The sequence below is a fragment of the Diadema antillarum genome, unplaced genomic scaffold (genome assembly GCF_040938485.1).
Source record: "Diadema antillarum isolate AM-2024a unplaced genomic scaffold, OU_Dant_1.0 seq00000182_RagTag, whole genome shotgun sequence".
Classification (NCBI taxonomy): domain Eukaryota; kingdom Metazoa; phylum Echinodermata; class Echinoidea; order Diadematoida; family Diadematidae; genus Diadema; species Diadema antillarum.
This window is the reverse complement of record NW_027271249.1, coordinates 1,671,267-1,695,431: the sequence shown is the minus strand read 5'-3', so window position 1 is coordinate 1,695,431 and position 24,165 is coordinate 1,671,267. Positions and strand designations below refer to the sequence as shown.

At 39.4% G+C, this 24,165-nt stretch overlaps 1 protein-coding gene across 1 annotated transcript in view; it reads right to left on the bottom strand.

Annotated features, from left to right (window-relative positions):
• LOC139728523 (sperm-associated antigen 17-like) overlaps positions 1-22,173 on the bottom strand; it is a 37,670-nt gene extending 15,497 nt beyond the window's left edge. The window contains exons 1-19 of the mRNA XM_071639460.1: positions 22,087-22,173; positions 20,627-20,767; positions 19,331-19,525; positions 18,333-18,510; positions 17,391-17,588; positions 16,538-16,719; positions 15,874-16,009; positions 14,492-14,721; positions 13,818-13,961; positions 12,212-12,737; positions 11,122-11,253; positions 8,078-8,319; positions 7,038-7,192; positions 5,747-5,955; positions 4,960-5,162; positions 3,736-3,906; positions 2,413-2,524; positions 1,037-1,234; positions 220-366 (exon numbers count right to left, since the gene is read on the bottom strand). Of these exons, the coding sequence (XP_071495561.1) occupies positions 220-366; positions 1,037-1,234; positions 2,413-2,524; positions 3,736-3,906; positions 4,960-5,162; positions 5,747-5,955; positions 7,038-7,192; positions 8,078-8,319; positions 11,122-11,253; positions 12,212-12,737; positions 13,818-13,961; positions 14,492-14,721; positions 15,874-16,009; positions 16,538-16,719; positions 17,391-17,588; positions 18,333-18,510; positions 19,331-19,525; positions 20,627-20,767; positions 22,087-22,173 (3,586 nt within the window). The remainder of the gene's footprint in view (positions 1-219; positions 367-1,036; positions 1,235-2,412; positions 2,525-3,735; positions 3,907-4,959; positions 5,163-5,746; positions 5,956-7,037; positions 7,193-8,077; positions 8,320-11,121; positions 11,254-12,211; positions 12,738-13,817; positions 13,962-14,491; positions 14,722-15,873; positions 16,010-16,537; positions 16,720-17,390; positions 17,589-18,332; positions 18,511-19,330; positions 19,526-20,626; positions 20,768-22,086) is intronic.
• Positions 22,174-24,165: the final 1,992 nt, after the last annotated feature.

Below are 24,165 nucleotides of genomic sequence, written 5' to 3'. Positions count from 1 at the left end.
AGAAATTTAAGCTATAGATTTCTGAATAAATTCAATGTCTCTGCATCTCTACTCCCCATTTTTACTCCACACACATCCATGTGCATTGGCTAGAATTACAGTCTGCAGCTTTAGCATTTACATCAAGGTGGATGATTTTGTATACACAATAGAATCAGGACCACCATCCCCCCCCCCCCACCAGCAAAGACACCGATGACATATTGAGTCGGTCCTGACCTGCTTTCTTGGTGACCCCCTCTGACCCATAGTTGCTGAAGGAGAGGGTCATCCCATCGTTCAGGTTGGCTGTGAAGGATCCAAAGCTGGAGAGTGGCTTGTCCTTCTTCTTCTTCTTCTTTGGCTCCTTCTCTCCCTCTGTGCCACCTGTAGATCAGACGGAGCATGACAAATTGTTACTAATCATCATCATCATCATCATCATCATCATCATTACTATCATTATTGCTATCATCATTATCATAATTATCATTATCATTCAGGGGGCATTTCATGAAGCATATTCTGGTCGGATATTTTTCTGACAAAGCTATCAAAATCCTTGCATTTGATTGGCTGAGAGCAAATTTGTCTGACCAATTTGTCAGACAAAACGCTTCATGAAATGCCTCCCTCATCATCACTATCGTTATCATCATCACTATCACCATCATCACTGTCATATCATCACCATCAGCAGCAGCATTTTAATTCTGATCATCATTGTCATCGTTATCATCATCACTATCGCCATCACCATCACAATCATCATCATCACTATCATCATCATCAGCAGCAGCAGCAGCAGCAACAGCAAAATTATAATCATCATCATCATCATAATCACCAATCATCATTTTTCTCATTACCATCATCAACATCATCATCATCACAGTCACCACCATCATCATTTACAAGGAAATGCCCTGACAAATCATTCCATCACTATTCATATCGCTTTGATTTACTGGTAGAGCCTGTCTCGCAATCATTGTAAACTACCACCTTTGAAACTCATATTCAATCATGTCAAAGCCCTCGATGGTCAACACCTCACCCTCTTCTTTCTGATCTTTCTCCTGCTTCTCCTCGTCTGCCTTCTCCTTCACATTCTCCTCCTTGGTGGTCTCCATGGTAACGGGCGTGGCATCTGCAGCACCATCCCCCTCAACCTCTTCCTTGTCCCTCGGGTCCATGATGTGGATCACAAACACATGGCCATCCTTCAGCACAGAGGTCTTCACAAACTTTGCACCTGGGTGTCAGAACATTGAAGAGAATACTCGATCATCACAACCCGTGCCATGGAGAGTGAGCACACAACATTTATCAACACATCTGTTCATTTATTAACTAATCCATTTATTCTTTCATTTATTCAGATGTGTACAATGTTTGCTTTTTGTGGTTGTCATTTTGCCTTTGATAAAGATTCTGCTAGTATCAAGGCTCAGCCCCTTCTCATTTAATTCATGTATTCATTTATTCTTTTATTCATTGATTCATTCATTCACCCATGTATATTTATTCACTCATTCATTCATTCATTCATTCATTCATTCATTCATTCATTCATTCATTCATTCATTCATCTACTTATTCAATGATTCATTCATCCTGCCATCTATCCATTCCTTCATTATGTCAGTCAACAGCCATAGGAGGAAGCTCTTCATGTTTATCACTGATCTTAGTGGATACTGTAAAACATGATATATTCGCGGCATGAAATTTTCGCGAATTGGAGCCGACAGCCTTTTTCGTGGCATGAAATTTTCGCGAATTGCTACTGGCATTCAATGCATGTAGTGTAGACAAAAGCTTTCGCGTGCATCTTAATTTCGCGAATTTTGGCGCTCGCGAAATTCGTGAAATTAAAATGCACGCGAAAATTCCTCGTTTTACAGTATTTCATTGCACATGGAAGGAAATATTTTTGGCTGCATTATCCAACAATCACAGACCAAGTGATGGGGCTTTCATTTGGTAGCCATGACTATCCATGCTTCCCTGTTATGACTATTGGTTCATGAAGAGCATGCTGCCTCGCACACTTCATCATTTCATGTCACTTTGGTCTCATTACTTTGATATCTGTCAAGCAAGAGAATGAATATACACTTGCTAAATGAAAACAGTGACGGACAAGGGGAAATGGGCATGAAGATCTTGATAAGTATAAGCAATACAAAACAATGGCAAAAAAAAAATCCTTCCCCCCTCACCTCCCCCCCCCCCAATTAAAAAAAACATACAAATAAACAAACACACACACACAAACATAACCAACTCCAACTATCAACAAAGAGACTGGTAGTCAAGCAACACATGGAGTAACAAAAAGCAAATACAATTCAAAAAAAAAGAAGAAAACAAACACCAAACATTAGCATACAAACACACGCAGACACACACACAAAGCGAGAGACTCACCATTGATAAACTGGGTGTGCTCAGTTCGTATCTGTCCTCCATCGTTGGGGAAGAGAGTGGTGGTGTTTCCTTGGGCTTGGATGATATTATTTCCCATGTCGTATCCAACAAACTGGCCCAATAAAAACAAAAAATAGCAAACAGATATTCCAAATATGACAAATCATGAACATTTCCCTTTTATTGAAAAGTCATCTATTGGATCTACTCTTGTTTGCAATGAGAGCCTTCATTAACAATTGCAGCCTTTTGCACACAACTTTTGGCATCGACAAAACACGAACAAATACACTTTATCTTATGAGAAATGGCTCGTTGGATGGAACGTGAATAAAAAAAAAACAACATCCTTAAAACAATAACAAATAGTAAGAAGGAATGAATTATGATATACCAAGGTTAAAACACCAACAAATTTGTTTCCTACTAAGATCTTACCATAGCTTTCACAGTCTGAGAATAACATGAGGATACTGTATGCCGCAAGTTAATTCAGCACTATGGGTGTGACTCCAGGTTAGTCTAATACCTCTCTTACAGAGTTTTTTGCTCATCAGACACTCGTTTTACGCAAGTTTCTTTGTTGTTTTTTTTCTTCAGATCACCCACTGATGTGTATCGGATTACAGTCCCATGAGTCTGATTTGTGATGGTTGGCTATCAGGTCAGTGCCAGATGTGTCCAGGTTCTAGCTAGGGCTCTTCTGGCATTGGTATCACCCTTGGTGAGCCTTGGTGCGCAAGCCTCTGGAGCTTGGCTGCTTAAGGAACTCATATGGGAACACTGAAATTTTTGCATTTTGGGGATCAGATGAGCCTCTGATGGTCAGTTGAAGGGAGATCTAGCTCTGTGGGTATAACCAGGGCTCGACACTAACGGTGGCCCGGTGGCCCGGGGCCACCAAAAATGAAAGTCGGGCCACCAAATTTCAAAAAAGGGCAAATTTGGTGGCCCGCCTCGGGCCACCAAAAATGTTTGAAAAGTATGTCAATAAATTCGTAACTTTTTGCGCCAGAAATTAGCAGTTAAATTTATTTAAATGATGGATGAAAAGGACTGAATGTGTGCCTGAGAATGAGTGTTGCGAGTTTTTTGAGGTTTATTTATGAGTAGATATGTCCAGCTTCCAATTCTTACTATGATAAAACTTAAATATTTGACTTACTTTAAAAAAAAAAAGGACTTTTAATGTTTTTTATTGGGTTTTTTTTCGGGCCACCAAATTTTTCTCTCGGGCCACCAAAAATGTGAAATTGATGATTTTGGTGGCCCCATCGGGCCACCAAAAAAAAAAAATTAGTGTGGAGTCCTGGTATAACTCACCGGGTAGACCTTCTCCGGTTCCTTGGGCTCCTCTGGCTGTGATGCCTCGGTGGCTGGCTCCGGTGTCCCTGACCCATCCTTTTTGTCCTTGTCTCCCTTTCTGCTGCCACGCCCGCTCCCATCCTTACCGGGAGACCCGGGTTTCTTGCCCTTCTTCTCATCACTGTCCGTCTACGGTGGTAGAAGATTGGGATAAGGAGAGATAGGAGGTATTAGTCTATTTAGTAGATGGGAGGGATTATTGGTTTGAAGCAAAAGGGATGGTGTATTTTTTGTTGAGACGGGGATTCAGATTTTAACTTTAATTAGAAACCACTTTATGAAACATTAAAGAGCATACAATTCTAAGAGGTGTTTCAAGGTTTATTTGATGAAGATAGGTTTTGAAATGGCTGAGATATCAAAAATCAAAGTAAAACAAAGTGGTCCTAAATAAAGACCCACATCTTATTAGGACCTCTTCGTTTCTGGATATCTCAGCAATATCAAACCCAATTTTCATCAGTACCTCTTACAATTGTATGCTCTTTCATATTTCATAACAGGTTTCTAATTATTTCACCAAAAAAAGTTCAAAACCTGAAGCCCCATCTCAACCAAAACTATACCATCCCTTTAATCTGCAAAGTCAAATTCACAGGCATTCTCAGTTTTCTAATCCCCTTCACTCTGTTCATTCTCTTTATGATTTTGACTTCAAACGTGTATTCCATGGAGATCCTTCACTGTATTTCATGTTTGCTACAATGAGCCTCCAGTCAATACCTTGTTTCATCATCTGAGAGACAGTAAACTAGCATACAGTGAACAATTTAATGCAGAAAGGAATTCATCTGTCGCACACTTATAAGTATGCATAACTATCTTTGCCAATAACCTGCAATGATGAATTCTTGATCTCTATCACTACCCATGCCAATCACATCACTTCAATCACTATGATTTCGTTTCTCTGACAACATTTTCTGTCTGAGTCTCTCTTTGGATTGGGAATAAAGTGCAAATGTTAACAAGTCTCAATAACGGAAGGCTCCATCACTTTCTAAATTTGATATGCATTCAAGGGAATAACTAGCGAGAATCTACTGATTAATATGAATCATGAATTACATTTTGATATAGTGTCAAAGTTTGGAATAATTTCGTGGCTAAACAAAGGTTGCTGACAATAAACTGCAACCACGCTGCCCATGTCCCCTTGGTCGGGCACCCGTCTACCGATACCTTCTTGGGTGAGGCCGACCGTGACCGGGACCGGGCCGACTTGCGCCCCTTCTTGTCCTTCTCTGCCCGCTTCTTCTCCTCCTCCTCCCGCAGTTTGTCCTGCTCCACCTTCCAGGCCTTCATGGAGTTGGGCCGCATGAATTGCTTGCTGTTTGGGTCCAGGTGGTCCACAACGGGCTGGGCCGGACTGGCACTTCGACGGCCTGTGAATGAGGGTGGGGTGGGAAGGGGGAACATCACGACCTCAATCTCACTTTATTTTCACAAGATTTCTCTTAGTTCCATAAGTGGGGGGATGTTAGAATATCATTCCCATCATTTCCGCTTGTACATTGTACCTTGAGTTTCTCAAATTCCCTTTAATTCAAAATCATGGAGGACATCTAAATACCGGTAATTGGTTATCATTTCTTGAAATTGGCTCCATGCTCATTCATTTGACAGATATATCCTTTCTCTGTCAAACAGTTGCAAATATGTTTTTGCATTAAAAAAACAAACAAACTCTGAAGGATACATGGTCAATTCAATGCCTCTCAGTGACTGCAGATGATAAATAATACATGTACATATCAAACTAGTAAAAGAGAAAGAAAGAAAACAAATTTGAATGGGAACCTATAGGTTGGTATATTGTAGCTCGGACAATAATATTGTCAATATCTGTTGTTCTCTTTCTCTCTATTCAAGCACAAATTCTTCCATCTTAACTGTAAAATTCACAACTACAACAAGATGTACCATAGGTCCCTGACTATTTGTGAAAATGTTAAAGACTCTTGGTTACCTTTTGGCGACTTGGACCTGGACTTCTTTGGTGACCCGGACCTGCGTCCCTTGGAGGAGGCCGGTCTGGACTGGGCGGCCGATGAGGCCCGGGACAGCGCCAACTCTCGCTGTCGGATCAGCTCTTTCTCTCGCATCTCGGCCTGGTACTTGGCCTCCTCGACCTCGGTAAACTCTCTGATGTTGTCTGCGACGTGTTCCATGTAGTTTCTGGAAGTATGATACAAAACATATTGGTCTTATCAGTTGTTTTTTTTTTATACTACAGCATATTCATCAGTCTCCTACATTGGCTTCATATAAACCCTCTCTGAACACTATCCATTTGTAAGGTAAGCTTCTTTTCTTTTTTAAAGGGGCATAGTCCCGGTAGTGTAGATGGCGCTGTTGATGATACTGCCGAAGATTACCGAAGTAGAGCTGTCATCAAGAGTAAAGTGCGTAGGTGTTGCTAAGTAACGTTGCCTTTGTTGTCTTCTCTGCGCATCGCGCAGTCTGTAGTAATGCCAGGGTGCGTGCATATGTGCTTGTTATTATGACATCACAAAAGAAGTTTGCTAAAGCTGTCATCCCCCTCAGCCGAATCATGAGCCGAAGTGTGATCGGACCACTGACTACAGTGAATCGGTCTTCTTCGGACTCGGGAAAGTGGGCCAAAGCGTAAGCGCCAAAAGAAGTCGATAGCGTAGGTCTCTATAGGAAACTTGCGCCGTGCGCCCGCGTACGCATTTGACTAAAACACGGGGACCATGCACCTTTAAGTTACATTAATGTATACAGCATACAAGATGTTGTATGCTGCATATTCAATATACTATTTCTTCATAATTATACTGTTTCTTTATTGTTATTTGAATGAATATAATTTGTCAATATGTCTTTGTGTTAATAAGTGTGTATGTAAAATGGATAAAAACACATAGGGAACACTGATTTGCTATATATGTGCTATACAAGCTCAACTATCATTATCATTATTATTTCAAACATTTTTGTTTTGTTTTTAACACAGTGTAATATGAATTTTAAAGCTCATGATGTTTTAAAAGACATCTTCAGTCATTTCTTAAAGAACTGCATGAGATGAATATTCAGCCACAAATGGTCTCTCTTTTAGACTGTAGTGATTCTTTGGTGTTGGGATTTCATACACTGTGGTGTTATGGTGTCTCTACATGTGTCAATAGTTGGCAGTAGAGTCGATATGTACGTGTATAGAGTAGATGTTTTACACTGATGAATGCTTTGGTGTCAGTGTTATAGTTGTACGTATTTATAACACCATGCCTCACCTGAAGCCCACATCTGAGTGTAGCTTGGTGTCCCATGGTTGGGTGTTCTGCAGGTTGGGCCCCACTGGGTTGTGCATGACCACCAGTAGGGTGTGGTCCCTCTTGTGGTAGTAGGTGTCCATAAAGGGGTACATCTCACGTGCCTCTTCAAGGATCTATAGTAAAAAGAATAATTCAAATATCTTTCTGAAAAACTTCCTGCATTACACTCATGGCATCTATTCATTAACTATAAAGAGAGAGGTAAGTTCAATTTTACTTTAAGACTAAAAGCAAATTTGCGAGCACAACATCACAATGGGTGATCACAACCCATGATTCTCAGACGATTTCTTCACCATGGATGATGTCCTTTTTTTTATCAACCATGAAGGTGTAGATTTTTCACTCTCACACCTAGTAGATGCTCAAAGATCGTATTTCATGTTTAAGTGACAGGATTGTTGAAATCCATGTTGTGCTTGCTGCCATATATTTCACACATGATACATACATCAACGATACAGCAAGGCAGAGTCAAGCACAGGCTTGTTCAGGATCAGGATACATTCCAAAAGACCACTGGGTTCGGTTCATGTGACTTCTCTTCATTCCAATGCAATTTACATCTTTCTCAATATCTGCCCGTACTGAAATGTGCAATTATCTTTTTGCCTTCAGCACTACAATGATGAACTCTAGTACACCTGTAAAACCAGAAATGTCTGCGTGCGTGAAAGTTTTGCAAACTTTGTGAGGAGCCAAGATTTACAACAAAGTAAATGACATGCAAAGGTACAATGCTGTACACCATACAAGTGCTCGCACCAGTACGCTTACTAGTCATGAGCATTTTAATTGTTCAGTTTTTTGAACTGTGTTTCATAGTAGTATGCATTTAGTTTTGTTGTGTGTTTTATATTGATCAGCAGTGTGTGTTCAACAAACCCCTGTATACCTATTATAGAACAACATTAACATGTAGTACACTTGTAATTTTTTCGTGGTTGGCATATCACAAATGTTTCATACTGCGAATGTGTCTGGTTTTTCCCCCTGACCTGGATAAGAACATGAGGGTCAAAGTGTTCCGCATAGCACCACTCATCAAGGTTCCTCAGCTTCCTGTCACCGATGAAGTCATGCACGCTGATGTTGCTCCGGCTGGACCCCGGTCTGGCGTCCTTCGCATCTTCCATCTCCTTGTCCTTCTCCCCCTGGGTCCGGTGGGTGGGGTCCAAGGATGGAGGCTGGTCTTTTGCAGGCAGAATGGGTTGCCCTGTGGCATCTTTCTCAAAGTGAACTGAGACACACCAGGAAAAAAAAAGAAGAGAAAGATATATGGGTCATAATGAGATGACAGCCATTCAATTTCTGATGCATGATACAGACAACAAGGTTTGTTCAAAACCAACTTGCTCCCCATATTCGTAACTTGCATTTGACGGTTTCTTCAATTTTTGCTCCCAAGAAGATTCTACACATAAAACCGAGAAGCCTATAGCTTACATCACTGAAGGAGCAAGTGCTGTGTACAGCATATATCTTTTGAGTACAATAAGTATTTCACAAAATGGTACTCATAAGGCAATTTCGTAAGTGGTTAAAACTGCAGTGATGAAAGGAGGAAGTTATTATCATCCCTTCTCCAGGATAAACGTGAGAGATGTCCCATCTTGGAGACCAAATACAATGGGTTTGTGTTATGGGAGGCAATATTCTGAAGTCGACTCACGAAATTTGAGAAAAATAAAACATGTCTAAAAATTATACTGCGTACTGGTACATAGCATCCTGTTAGAGTCTAAAGTTACCTGTATGCAGTTGTATATATATCATACTAAAACATCTTAAAAATGCCTCATGAGAATGATGACAACATACCTAGTCAACCCTCTTTCCACAAACAGAAGAATAAAGACATTGAGCATGAGTTTTTAATGACTAAAGTATTTCTTGATTACATCTTTCAAAGGCTAAAACTATGTTTTCAGAGTACATGACATGCTGATCATCACTGGAAATAGAAGGAAAAATAAAAATAAATCTTCCATAACTGTTACAATCCTTGAAATGCACCAAGTGAGGTGGTTATAATAGTTTTTATACACAAAGGTACAAGTCACTACTCCCACTACACCACAGAGCTATGCAATCACATAAATACAGCACTTGAAGCTGAATACACAATACATGCAAGCAGAAACAGGCCAACGAACACATGGACAAAAATATTCATGACGAGACCTATATATATAACACATACTCAAGATTTAAAACAAAGAGCAATTCACAGTTGTAGAACACAGATATCCTGATTAACCGTCAGATTCTCAGATATTAGTCTTCAATAGACTTGAAACTTGGTACAACTGCCTCCTGTAAGCAACAGGTTAACGTGTCACCATTTGTGATATTTATCTTTCAACCTCCACTGACTAAAAAAATGGGGCTCACATCTATATAAGCACTTCTACATGAACACAATGGAAGCATGCTGAACAGGGTTTTCTACTACACTGCTTGTAATTAACAAATCAGACAACTTTTAATACACTAAACATTTCCAAAAACATACAAATCCAATTTTCTTTGCTATTTCTGGTTTCCCTTCTCAATCTTCATAGAAATAATGCAAAGTTTGCTCCAGTCAATGAAACCCAAAATAGATTTTGCAAAGGTTTCACAGATCATTATCAATAAACACATCCAGGTGTACCTGCTAGCATAATTTCTGCTTGTACAGTGCACTCCCATTGCAATGAACACGGTTATAATGAAATTCTGGTTACAACAAATTAAAAATTCAGGCCCTAACATTATTCGCTCTATGTTCTTCATTGTTTATTTGTTCAGTTATAACGAAATTTTGATATAATGAAAGAAAACTGCTGGTCCTTAGAACTTTGTTATAATGGATGTCGACTGTTGGTCCTTAGAACTTTGTTAAAATGGATGTCGACTGTATCAGTCGACAGTATCACACGTTGTTATCAGAATGACCATGTGTATAGGAGTACCGCAGTGGCAGACAAGGCATACTACAAAGCACAAACTATAGTATATTCATATTTACCACATACACATGTCATGCAAAACATAGACATTATTGTCAGATTGGATCTGAATGGCTTTGTTTACACCATGGATTACAGTCACCATTCCTCGTGCATTTAACATTCAACGGAAAACAAATATCCACTACGGATGGACGGGTACAGTAGATCTTTACAGGAGCATGCGAGAGAAGAATGAAACATTGACCAGCGCTAGCTCTTGCTTCTACGACTACAGAATGTTTTAGACACATATACTGTACATAGTGGGGGATGTACAGGGTTGGTACTGAGCTGTACCACATGACATACTGTACATTTTTGTACCTTCATCTGCAGGTTTCACTTGGTGAACTGAACAAGAATGAAGAAATGAACATGAACGGGAAAAAATAAATGGTAAAAGTCAGTCTGCAGATGTTATGAATTTTTTCCTCTGCACAGTCCTCCTGGCCGACTTTTGTTAGTAGCTCTGAAGTATTTCCATCAAATATTTGGTCTGGCACTGATTTCCTCATTATCTCATTCAAATAGACAGCAAATTACATCAAGCTGATTCCCCTCCCCCCACCACCACCAATAAGTCTCCATGTTTCCGGTAGTTTCGAATGTTGAGACAAAAATGAACACAGTTCAATGTTGCCTTGAGTAGAATCAGTGATCTATAGACATGTTTAAAGTCAAAAGAATCAGTCAAGCTTTTTCATGAGCTCTGACAGTGAACAAGAAAGAAAATCGCCAAAAGAAGGTAAGTTATTCAAGGTGGTGCCACATAAGCGACTTTTTTTTCTTTTTTCTTTTTTTTTTAGTGTGTGTGTGTTGTCACGTTACTGTGATACTGGTCAGAACACATTGGACTCTCTTTGAATTATAGTCCACAGGTGTCTTACTCCTAATTTAAAATGACTGTGGTCTCCTGCAATAACCATCGGTCGCAAAGCCAGAAAATGGAAATGAACAAAATAGCATGTTCTCTTCTAGCGCTAACACCTATACAGTTTTGAAAAATGCCAAGGAAGGTGAATCTCGTCTCTAAGAGGTTTACTCACCTGAGCTCTTTGCAGATCGCAGGCTACTGGCAGATCCCTGCCTGGATTTCTTGCCCTCCACTTTCAGGATGCCAGCGTTGTTGGGTTGGGCAAGTAGCCCTGCCTCATTGGCTGCCTTGGCCTCCAGTTCTTCTGTAGATGACAGTCAGAGAAAGGTTAAGTTAGAAAGTGGTAAGGTACAGTAATAGCTTGTCAAGTTTTGTCATACATATCTATTTTGCCTTTGTTCAATGCAATCATTATCATCTTTTTTGTTTTGGTGGAGAGTCACAACATCATTTGAATCATTATTTATGCAAAAATATGCAGGTGTTTCACCAACTTGATGTAATTTAAAAGGAGAAAAAAAGCTGCAAATATATGTATTCAACATTTCCTCTTTTCAAACTGCAAATGTTCTATGATTTCTAATACAATAGCATACACTTTTGGCAGCAGTTGTGAATTGACTTTTCTAAGGGGCTTGTCATATTAGAATATTGCATTTGAGAATTTCTACATTTGAACAGTAACTTTTCTTAAACAGCAGATATTAGTGTTCACTGTTACAGTAAGCGCATAGTTTCCTGCAGTAGTTATTATTATTATTATTATTATTATTATTATTATTATTATTATTATTATTATTATTATTATTATTATTATCATCATTATTATTATCATTATTATTATTATTATTGTTATCATCATAATTATTATCTTTTGCATTTTGGCATTCTAATATTGGGGGTCTATAATGCTAGAATAGAACCAGGATGAGTTGTAAAAAAAAAAAATCATCATGTCTGCTATGACACTGCAATGAAAAAAAGAGTAGGAAAAACACATTGGAATGCTATCAACACAATTACTTAAGTAAAATTAATGATTCTTACATCAAGTTGTTTTCCATAATAACTGATTGACAAATTGCCCTTCATCAATGTATATAAACACTGATTATTCAGCATTTGAGTAAATAGCCATGATAAAAATCATTGGCATACATACTCACTATTACAAATGTATGTCATATTCTAGTGGTTATGATCATGAATAGCTATACAGGCATCAAAAGTAGAAAAGTATGGAAGATGTGAGTGATCATTACCTTCAACTTTCTGGAGATTCTCTGTCGTCAGTTCCGTTATTCCTTCAGTCTGCTTTTCTGCATTCTTCTCCTCCTCCTTCTCCTTCTCCCCCTCCTCCACGCCCTTCTCCCTCTTGGCAAAGAGTGGGTAGGGGTCGTCCCAGACGATGCCCTCCGAGATGACCTCGGGGGCGACCCGCCCGTCCTCCCCGGTACCCCTCAGGGCCAGGCTCTCAAAGACAAACTGCTTGAAGGCGCGGTCCACCTCGGCCTGGTCCAGAACACCGTTGCCGCAGTGGTGGAGGAGCTCCTGGAGACGGGCCGCCCGCTGCTTGACGACGCCCGAGGAGGGGCGGGGGAACTCGCGCAGCTTGGCGACGGGGATGTAGTCCATCATCGCGAGCTCCGCCTCCAGGGCGTTGAAGCCGTGCAAGCTCTTGAGGTGCTTGAGGCGGAGGGAGATGTTGTCCCCGTACTGGAGGAACTCTGGCTTGGTGAGGGAGAGCTTGTCGGATGGAGGCCCACCTTGTGGCTGATCTTGTGATGCCTGCTTGAAAGAAACAGTGGAGTAGACTAGTATTGTATACATACCAGTACATAACCATGTTCAGTATATTTTTACGCACTGGAATAATTTCACTCTATGCATGGTACATATTGAATGATGAATCAAAATGTCACCAGATTGAGAAGCCTGCTTTTAAAAGAAATTGGCACATGGACTACACGAGCTATACATACCCATACATGACAATGTTCAGTATATTTTTGTGCACTGGAATAATTTCACTCAATACAGCACACATTGAATCATGAATCAAAATGTCATCAGATTTAGCAACAAAAACATGAGGAATGCTGTGTAATTTGTTAGCATATCTTTGAATTTTTAAACTTTGGAAAGATGACAGTACTTCAGGATGAAATCTTGAACAATTATGAAACAAATTTTTTGTATATGGTTGTATTTTGAGGTGTGCAGTAGAAGCTGGATATTTTCTGAGATACTGTAAACGTTATTTTTGCACTACCAAATTTTCAAGCTGAACAAGAGTGGCTCAGAAACATGTTTGCGATTTTTAAATTCTTGCTGCGCAATGTCTTATCCATACACCCTTGTATGTTTGCTACCAATGCACAAAGAAGACAAAACTGTATTGAAACATTTCCATGCATGAAAATCTATATTAATTTAGTACTACTTTACAGCGCAACATGCAAAGCAATGGGCGCATATCATGCGTCACTCTAGATAAGTATGCATTTATACTGAAGCACACACATTTGCTTACACTATACACTAGACAAATGATTCTTCTGAATACAGCTTGCACAGAAGGCTACTAGCATACACACACACAGTTTACTATTAATCAGCTGACACAACGCATTACCGGCATTCAAAATGTGCATAGAAAATTGTAAAGATATTTTCACCGCTTATAGAATTTGTGGTAGCCAAAAGAAGCGCAAAATCTGCAAAATATTACCACAGATATTTCTGCATTTGCAGTATCATTTGCAGCAATACTGCTATATTGCCATGCCAGACTCCCTCACAGTCATCACATCACTGATGACCACTGAATCCATGCAACAGACAGTGGTCTTAGTTAACCTAACTAACCCCTCCATCTGCTTCCTTGGAGCTGATGTGCAGTTTGTCGGCCATCTTGTCGATGTGGGCCGCCAGGCTGTGCTCCAGCCCGTCCTCTCGGGGGATCTTGGTCCAGTCGCTGGGAGGGCCGCGGTCCTCAGACGTGGCCACGATCTGAGGGAAAACGCAAGAACATCAAAAAATTTAACAGATTGTAAAATAAATCTATTAATGGTAAGACTGCAAGAAAAATGGAAGCAATTTTGTTTATTCCTTTTAGTTTGTTACATTCATTTCTTTCTCTGTCACTTTCTCTCTCTCTCTCTCTAAGCTCTCTCTCCATAGACTGATAGATACCAATTCAAAAGCTACAGGTAGATATATAGATAAATATATGTATGCACACATAAATATAATACATGTACATATTCACTTATACACTTGCTTACACATTATTTTGTAATACTTACAAGCATACACTGTGCTTACAGCTGTACTTTGATACATTTTACATACATACATAATACATACTCCTCAAGGTTAGCATAAGTATTAATTACATTACTTGGGTGTAACTGAAAGTTTGATCTAATCAAAAAAAAAAAAAAAAAATCAACACTGCAGTATCATACACACATGATATGGCTATGGACTCCCTTTTCCATGAATTCTTGAATAAATTGTGAGTTTCTGCGACTGAGTACCTGTTCCAGCATACAATGCATGATGAGAGGAACGCTAACACTCTCCTGTGGTATGCTGTCCATCAGCTCTGTGTAGTAGCGTGTGTCCACGTCGGCGGACACCACGATGGGTTTCAGCTCGGGCGGGGCGGCCGCGTCGGTCGGGGGCTGCTGCTGGCCGGCGGCTTGGGCGGCTGCTGCCTGGGCGGTGACCGGCACGTTGGCAGAGATCATGGACTGGTTGTCACCAACTGTAGGGGGAGTGGGGGAGGGGAAAAAGAGAAAATTTGATTACTGTTCATACAACAAAATCAAAAAGGACTTTGTTATTCTGATGAACTCAGTTGCAATTTTGACTTTGCAAACCACATATTAAAAAAATAGACAAATTGCCAACCCGCTGAGGACAAGCTGATTTTGCTACAACACACATTTCCATAGACACCTGCCTGAGTACTCAGGACTGGTCTTGAACAGGTTAAGGAAACTCAGTGTGAGTTGTTTGAATCATTAATGCCATATTCGTTATACAGGACCAGTTTTTTTTTAATGCAATAAACCCAGATAATTATAATAAGCAAAATAATAATTTATTTAAGAAGCAGTATAAAAGACATATTTTGTCTTTTTATTAAAATGACATTGATGTATTTAACCATTTTTTTATGTTTGTTTTTGTTGTTTGTTTTATGTTATTTTGTGTATCTTCTGTATAAAACTGATTTATGATTTTTGAAAATAACTTAGATTCCAATTCTACATGATTTTTAATGATGGTGTACGCGCGCCTACAGGCCTTATTGGCTTTTTATGTGTAAACCATTTTCCATTTTACTTTTTGCCTGTTGTAATCTGGAATAATTTATGACTGCAATTCTGATGTCGTTGTTGTGGTTTTTTATATGTGATTGCTTTTATGTTTCATCTGTAACACTGAATGCTTAATGTTGTCTTTTGTGATTTGAAATGGAAATAAACGAATTGAATTCAAATATTAAAGCTCTCCTGGTTCCACTGAGTTTGTACATTCCAATTCTGCCAATGCTGACATTTATTAAACACGAAAAAAATTGGAGAAAAATTGCGCCAATGTGAAGTTTTATTCTTCTCCAATACACCCTTATTAACAGGTTTTCACAATGATAGGGATACAATGTTGAATTTTACTTGTTCCCTATTAATCAAAACAGAGGGTACTCCTATTACACAGGAATAGTTGGCAGGTTGTAATATTCTTGTGAAAACAGCATGTTGCCTTACACTACCAATAGTATTTACATTACAATCATTTCTAAGCCATCAATATTTCATGATATTTTTTTTTTAATACATTGCAATTTGATGTCAGCACAGTCATCTTTCCACAGTTACATTCTCTGGCATGACCGACATAAGGTACCCACCTTGTGAAGCGTCTTGGACCATAGGGATCTGGATGAGCTTCATGTTGGCTAGGAAATTGCGGTACTGCCTCTCAGCATCCAGGAGGTCGTACATCATACAGGCCACGTCCTCGAACATGTCTGTCCCAAACTGGGTCTGGCATCGGGAATGAAATGATATAATTATTATGGTCGTATTTGTAAGATATGATAGTTGGATAAATGAGATATCGTGATAGACAAAATGGTTGGATATATAAGATTTAATGGATATACAAGATATAACGGTTAGAAACGCATGTGATATAGTTCACACAGCGGATATGTGGTTTAATGAGGGATCGGGAGTACCAAAGCAATAATATTACGGGTTAATGAAAACATATACGGTATTCACATGTATCTATATTTACAGGCTATGCCATATACTCCAACTCAAGATTTGTCCATGGTTGATACTACTTCAAATCATAAGCCCATGTGATGACATGGACACACCATACTTAATCTTCTTGAAGATAGATGATATATCTATGTGACATGAAGACACAATACATGTTAGAAGTTACCTGCATTTACTCTTCAAGTATTGATTGTATGTTTAATTTGAACAATCCTCATCTATATTCAAGACTATAAACTCTCATTTATTACTGATAAAATCTTGGCTGCCATAGACACTTACTCTCTTCTCATTGTCCTTCATGTCGTCCGGAACGATGTGATTCTTGACAACGTATGTGAGCCGAGCGATGTCCTGGAGCTTGGATCCCTTGGGGGCGCTCTTCAGGAGAGGTTCGTGCTGGAGCCAGAACTTCTCCAGGCTCGCCTTCTGTTTCTCCTTCTTCTTCTTCTCCTCCTCAATGACTAGTAACAGTGATAAAAGATGAAAAGAGGAAAAATTGTAAGTATACATGATAGATCAGTTTAGTTTCAGTTTAGTTTATTTGCATCAAGCATTAAAAATATACAGAACACACAATAAAACAAGAAGGTAGAAGATGGAATACAATATTCAAAGTTTTTAAATCATACAACATACACGTCAAAGTAATGCTACAGTATGAAAATAAGCAAAGACATTTGTGGGGCAACTGCGAGAAAGGAAAAAGCACTTGTGAGTAGCTGATCCATGTGCTATAAGATCAATTCAGAATAACTCTGCTATACCTCACTGGTATCATAATTGAATCTAGATCAAAGCCACACTTTTCTTTTATCTATTCAAATGTCTTGATAACTATCCCGACAACATCTTCTCACCACCTCAAACCATATCAGACCTTTGGACTTTACTCTCTCCTCCTTAGCTCCACAATTGACTACCAACATCATCGATCCTTCCCATGACAAAGGCCAGACATCTGCTACACACTCTTGTCACATGACTGCGTCCAGCCAATCAGCGATGCTGGTCAGATGAGCCCCACTTAAGTGCTGCCCATCATACATCCATCCTCTACCGACACTTAGACCTGAGACACGAAACCCCCTTGCCAGCATGCTTTTCTACCAGTGACCCGAAGGCCCCGCCCTACCTTCCGGTGGCCTGTCGTCCTCGTCCATCTCCTCCTCCTCCTCCCTGCGTCGCTTCTCGAAGAGGGAGTAGTCCTCCGCCTGCAGCCGGATGATGCAGTTGATGTGGATGCCGAGGTCGACCAGGAGGGAGAGCAGGGGCGCCTGGTCGAAGCCCTCGATGATCACGTAGTGCTGGGGTCCATCATCGGGTTCATCGTCTGGGCAAGATTTGGTGAAAGCATCATTAGGAAATAATCTCATGAAAGTTATCTGTCAGCACACAAATACAATAAAGACGTAACTAAGAATGGCAAAAACTTGAGCACTTAAGTTTAGCTTTTTGCTTGTGCAGAAAATCCCAAATTGCTCTAAAGACAAATGAACAGCATTTAATATGTATCATTGCATACAAGCCCAAACATATCAAAGGCATATTTGACTCATGTTCCTGTTTCATATTACAACATTTAAATGTTACATAATCTGGCACTTATCAATGAAAATGCTAAAAAGCAAGACAAATTACTAATTTGTCTGGAGCAAAACGTGCAAGCAGGTAAACTTTATTCCGCTTTTGACATTTGTAGAGCAAAGATCCATCTCAAGAGTGAATGCAGGGGACAATGAAAGTCTATCACATTCAATTCAACCCTCTTCATGCCCAGGCACTCAATAACATACAACACTGTGTAACTTGCCAAGCTTTTGTCATCAGCATTCAGCGACCAAGCATCCAAACTTGACCTAGCTGTCAAGTTTATAGGGAAGCCAACTCAGGTGTAGCAATGTTCATCAGTCAATCATGAATGGCCATGGTGACATAATCAAGATTACATAAATCTCTACTCAATGACAATTAGTTTCCAGACATCTGTGCCAAACGACATAGCAAGCACTCCAGCGTGCAAGTCAATCAGCAAACAAAGCGCAGAAAGGGTCAATGACATGTCGACACGTCTCACCTATGTACTTGTTGTCATCGTCCTCCTCTCCCCTCTTCTTCAGCTTGGACTCCTTCTTGGGCGACGGCACCTCCGGGGACTTCTTGCCCTTCCCCTTGGCGGGAGACTTGCTCCGGGCTCGCTTTCCTCCGCCCGTTTCTTTTCCCTTCTTGCCGTCCTTGGCGCTGCCGTCAGCAGCCTGGGAAAAGGGGATCAACATACACAGTCACCTCTAACAATCCTTACATATTTTTCCCTATCAAGCATTCCTTTTGCCAGGCTCCATTTGTGGAAGGATGGGTTTGGTCTCTTTCTACTTATGTCCACCTTCAGGTCAACTATTTTTTATTCAATTCCTGCATTCATTGTATCTCCACTTCTTTTAATCTCCAAAGCCACTTTTTTTTTTCAGCCTAAAATTAGTCTGATAATTCTGAGCTGCAACCAGTTACTTTATATATTACTAATCAACCCTTGAATGATGAAAGGAGATTTTTTTTTTTTATTACTTCAAGATGCATAAGGGTTGTAAAACAATTTTATTACATGGGATTACTTTATTACATCTTGCTACCGGGTAATAGTTCTTCACACATCACATTGCAACATTTCCTACATGTGTATGCTTCACGTAGACAGTCATGTTAAAGATACACAATACCACATGTAATCTGAAAACACACTCTCACTGAAAGAATAAGTCTTATTGCATCCCAGTGATAAATCTAAGCCTTAATTTTGGGCTAACTAGTGTCCCAAGTGTCTAGCTAGCATGGCAAATTAAATAGGATACATGACTAAATGATGCGTTTCCACTCATTTTTCAATGTAAATTGTTCTTTAGAGTTAACAATACAGAGATAAGAGTTTAGTATCTCAATCTAAGTCAGGGAGGTTACAAATGTAGGAGAAAAAAACCCACAAACAAACAAATGATGACTTTATTTGTTCCACTTTGTGTCTACCTGACACAATTCCTGTCACAAATGACATCACAAAAAAAGACACAATTTGCCCACCTTCTTCTCATCCTCTCTCCTCTTCAGGTCAGCTTCCTTGATGGCCAGCAGCTTCCACTTGAGGAGTTTGGCCAGGAGCGGCTGGGGGACCTCTTCCCCCTTGTCCAGGTACTCTGCCTTCACCGTCTCACAGATTTCAGAGAACTGTGGCACATCCTTTGGCTTCTTGACTTTGGCATTCCCAAGTTCGATGACCTTCAAAGACAAAAAAAAAGTGGATGAAGTTATTGCAGCTTTTTCTTTTCTTCATATGTGCCTCTGAGATTCAAAATTAGCTGTGAATGTACTATGCACTGTCATCTTCCATGAATACTTCAGACTACTACAGGCGTGGAAACTATTGTGCAATCATTTATTTTCTTAATCTAATTTTATTCATTTTATTTCAAGGACAAGTTCACCTTCATAAACATAAGGATTGAGAGAATGCAGCAATATTAGTAGAACACATCAGTGAAAGTTTGAGGAAAATTGGACAATCGATGCAAAAGTTATGAATTTTTAACATTTTTGTGTTGGAACCGCTGGACGAGGAGACTACTACAGCTTGTGAGTCATATGCGTACAACAGTATAAAGAAAATGTAAAGAAAATTCAACATATTTTCACTTTTTTTCGCATAATAAAAGAGCACTTGACTTGCCTCTTTCTAAAGGCAGGGGGAATAATATTACCCATAACATTTGTCGACAACGAGTCGGGGGAATGTGTACTTTTTTCAAAAGATGAAATTTTGTGAAATTCTCTTTATATTTTCCTTACATTGTTGCACGCATGTGACATCTCAGTTATTCACACACTGCAGTAGTCTTCTCATCCAGCGGTTACTGCACAAAAACTTCAAAAATTCATAACTTTTGAACGGATTGTCCGATTTTCGTCAAACTTTCAATGATGTATTCTACTAATATTGCTACATTCTCTCAATCCTTATGTTAATGAAGGTGAACTTGTCCTTTCACTTTATTCACTTGTTTATTATCATTATTATTTTTTTTTTTCACAGGGCCAATTTCAGTGGACTGTACCTGTTGATATCATGGAAAAAGGGTGTTTAAAATAATCTAACACCTGTCCATATACTTGCATAGTCATTTTTTTTTTTCAATGGTTCTGCAAGCAAAATTCAGGAACATTTCCCCACTGCAAAATGTGTCACAGTCTATATCATAATTTCAGCTTCTGATGTGAATAGGTAGACAGAGATTCCAAACAGCATGTAAAAAAAAAAAACCTGTTATTAATTATTGATTATTTTAAAGTCCAATGACATCAGTATACAATGAAATGGCATACCTCCTCTATCAGGGTTTCTCTGTAGATGACGCTAAAGAGTCTTCTCAGCTTTGAGTTGACAGCACTGGAGAGGATACCAGCGTACTCCTTGTCATCAAGCTGGTTTCCTATGACAAACGAGACGCAGGCCTTCCAGCTCTCCTGCAGACCAAGAGATGATTGTCGAGACAGGAATAATTAAACAAAACAAATAAAATGCACAGTGAGGATTCAGAATAAGAGCCATCCCAATGGCCAAATGATCACAGAAAATCCCGAGTAAATTACAGGAAACAATTCATTCAGAAACTTGCAGCCACCTGTTGGACCTTGGTTCCTGCAAATCAAACTGAGCAGCCTTGTTTTTACTTGCACCTTTCACTTTTTATTGTAAATATTCCCAAACGTCACTGTCGGCCATAGACGGCACATACATGCACCCCATCCATGGGTGTATGCAAGGGGGGGGGGGGGGGGGGGGGTCGGGAGGGTCGTACGACACCCCCCCCCCCAAATTTTCAAAAGGTCCACTTTTTGTAAAAGACATTTTTTGTTTTTTGAGGGCTTTTTACCCTATATACAACAGGAAAAAAAGTGACCAGGTGGTGTTCCAGCAAATTATCAAAAACCTCGTAAATTTCGTAACTTACAGTGTAGTTTTAATATGCCATACCTTATTTCTAAGCCGCACTGCTGTGCCGAAACGGTCACTTTTGTATGCACAAAATGGCCCCATTTTAAGATATAAAATTCAAAAACTCCCTACCGTGGGAGGGGGGACACCCCCCCCCCCCCCACACCCTCCCCCCGCTCGGTCGCTCCGCTCCCTCACAAAGGTAAACTATAAGGTCCAAAAATTTTGATTACGACCCCCCCAGAAAAGATCCTGGATACACCCCTGGGGCCCTGCCATCCCAGCCCAGTTTAGCTTCCAGAATGAGCTGCTAGCTGCAAAAGAGGTTACTTCTAGACCTCTACTAGTCTAGATCTATTTGTCTCTCTGTCATCAGTGTTCTGTTTCCGTGCTTGTACTCGAGTCTATTACTGCTAGACTAGTAAATCTTAGAATGGGTTAGCATTAGATCTATTGATCTAAACTGTTGTGTAATAGTTGAGTTAAATTCTTGAATCTTTGGCTATGCCGTTAATGTTATGTAGATTCTAACGTTAGATAGATCCAGAAGAAAAAGTAGACACGTGACTCAAGGAAGACAAAGGCAACATGTATATCATATTATCAACATAATAGCCGTAGTGGAACCAACGCAGTTTACATAGTAATATTACAGATTTGCCACGCTGGGCATACGAGTCGTCCATTTTTACTTGCAGCTTGCAGCTGCTTTACAACACAACGGGCATAACACCAGCCAGCCGGCCCGGTCGGTCGCGGGCAGGCCGGGCGAAGGCCAGCGTCTTCCTGCAGATCAGTGACTGCCGCCGCTGAGCTGCGCTAATAAATTTCATCCACTTGGACTTACCTCCTCAAAAGGAGTCGCTAGGAGGCCAGATTCCCACCTCGACACTCCTGCCGATCCTGCACCACTCTTTGCTCGTTTCTTTGACATTGTTGAAGGTGAATTTATCACTCCATTTCAGAAATATTGCAAATATTTAATCACTTTTTCTACGAGATTTATGTCTTGATCGTCGACTGTCGTTGCCAAGGTACACACTGCATGCGAGTGGGTCACATGAGGGCGACATTTCAAATGTGTGTGCTTGCTGCTTGTCAAAGAAAGAATTTGAGAGCGAACAATACAATGCAATGGTTGTGACAGAAAAGCCCTTCCTAAATTAATGTCTCTGAAAATGCAACCGCAACATACGGTAAATTTCTTATAAAGGGAAAGCCCCTTACACATTTTCATCTCAAGTTTGCAGCAGTTTAAGATGGTTCTCATTCTTAAGCCTACACAACTGTTAAAAAGGAAATCCACCCAAAAAATAAATTAATACACTCCTAAAGAAAGAGAAAAAAAGGTTAGGAACATTATGAAGAGTTTGTTCGCAAAAACCGATAAGTCCACATTTGCCAAATGGAGATATTTGCGATTAAAGGTCAAGAAAAATAGAGAGAAAAATAAGAAAATTGTTGCTTCTTTTGACCATAACTTCAAAAATGTACCTTTGTGTGTAGTGACCAATATATCATTTAAAAGGTATTATTTTGTACTTTATGACAGAGACCGTACTTCAAAATCTTCAAAAATGGACTTATCGGTTTTTGCGAACAAAATCTTCATATGACATTTTGAAATTTCACATTTTATCATTTTTTTTTAACATTGCTTGGCCAGTCCTTATGAATATTCAAATGAGCGTGTTGGTGATGTTGCACCCTCACTTATTTTTTCATGCATAATTCATTATATGAAATTCGGAAATATTGTTATTTTTAGCTGATAGGGCCTATAGGTAAAAGGATATGCCCATACCAAAATACATCACAGGTAACATTTGTTATTTTTAACTTTGGGTAGTTTTAAAGCAAGCTCCATATTTTTACAGCGGAAATATGAGATTTTTGTCATTTCTATATATGATTTTGGTAAGAAATAATGTGAGAGCATGAGATAATCAACTTACTGATTTTAATATTCATAATGACTGATTTTGAAGATAAGTGCTTTTCGAACATTTTTCGAAAAATGCTGCAATTTCAGAATGACATGACTATTTCTTATCCGGTTGATAATTTTTTCCACTGTTCTGCAGGGATTTTTCTCTGTTATGAAATTGATGCCATTTTGGCCTAATGTCAGAGAAATTCACTGCGACAACCAAAGGTACGCACAACATTAGCCCTGAACATATTCCAAGTAAAATTCTCCAAATTATGGAATGCTCTCCCAGAAGACATAAAGCATAGTTCTACCTTATCATGATTTAAAGAGATTGTCATTTAACATGCTCCTCTCGAGGGAAAGTTGACAAATATATTGTTATCATGCTCACATCACTTTGTATTCACATGATGAATGAATCACTGCTTGCAACCATTATGTTTCAAATACAACTCTCCCGTATAGTCTCACCTTTCCTATACTCGCCTTGTTTTCTATTCTTTTCTCATCTCTCCCGGATTTCCCGGTTGTTTGCCAAGTTATACACACACACACACACACACACACACACACACACACACACACACATATATATATATATATATATATATATATATATATATATATATATATATATCAGGGCTCGACACTAACGGTGGCCCGGTGGCCCAGGGCCACCAAAAATGAAGGTCGGACCACCAAATTTCAAAAAAGGGCAAATTTGGTGTTTTTTATTGTTTTTTTTGGGGGGGCCACCAAATTTTTCTCTCGGGCCACCAAAAATTTGAAATTGATGATTTTGGTGGCCTCATCGGGCCACCAAAAAAAAAAAGTTAGTGTGGAGCCCTGTATATATATATATATATATATATATATATATATATATATATATATTCTCTCTCTCTCTTTCCCACCAAACCATACGAATAGACAAACCTGAAATGCATATTGACTATTTTGTTTGTTTGTTTAACGTGTATATCAACATTTAAG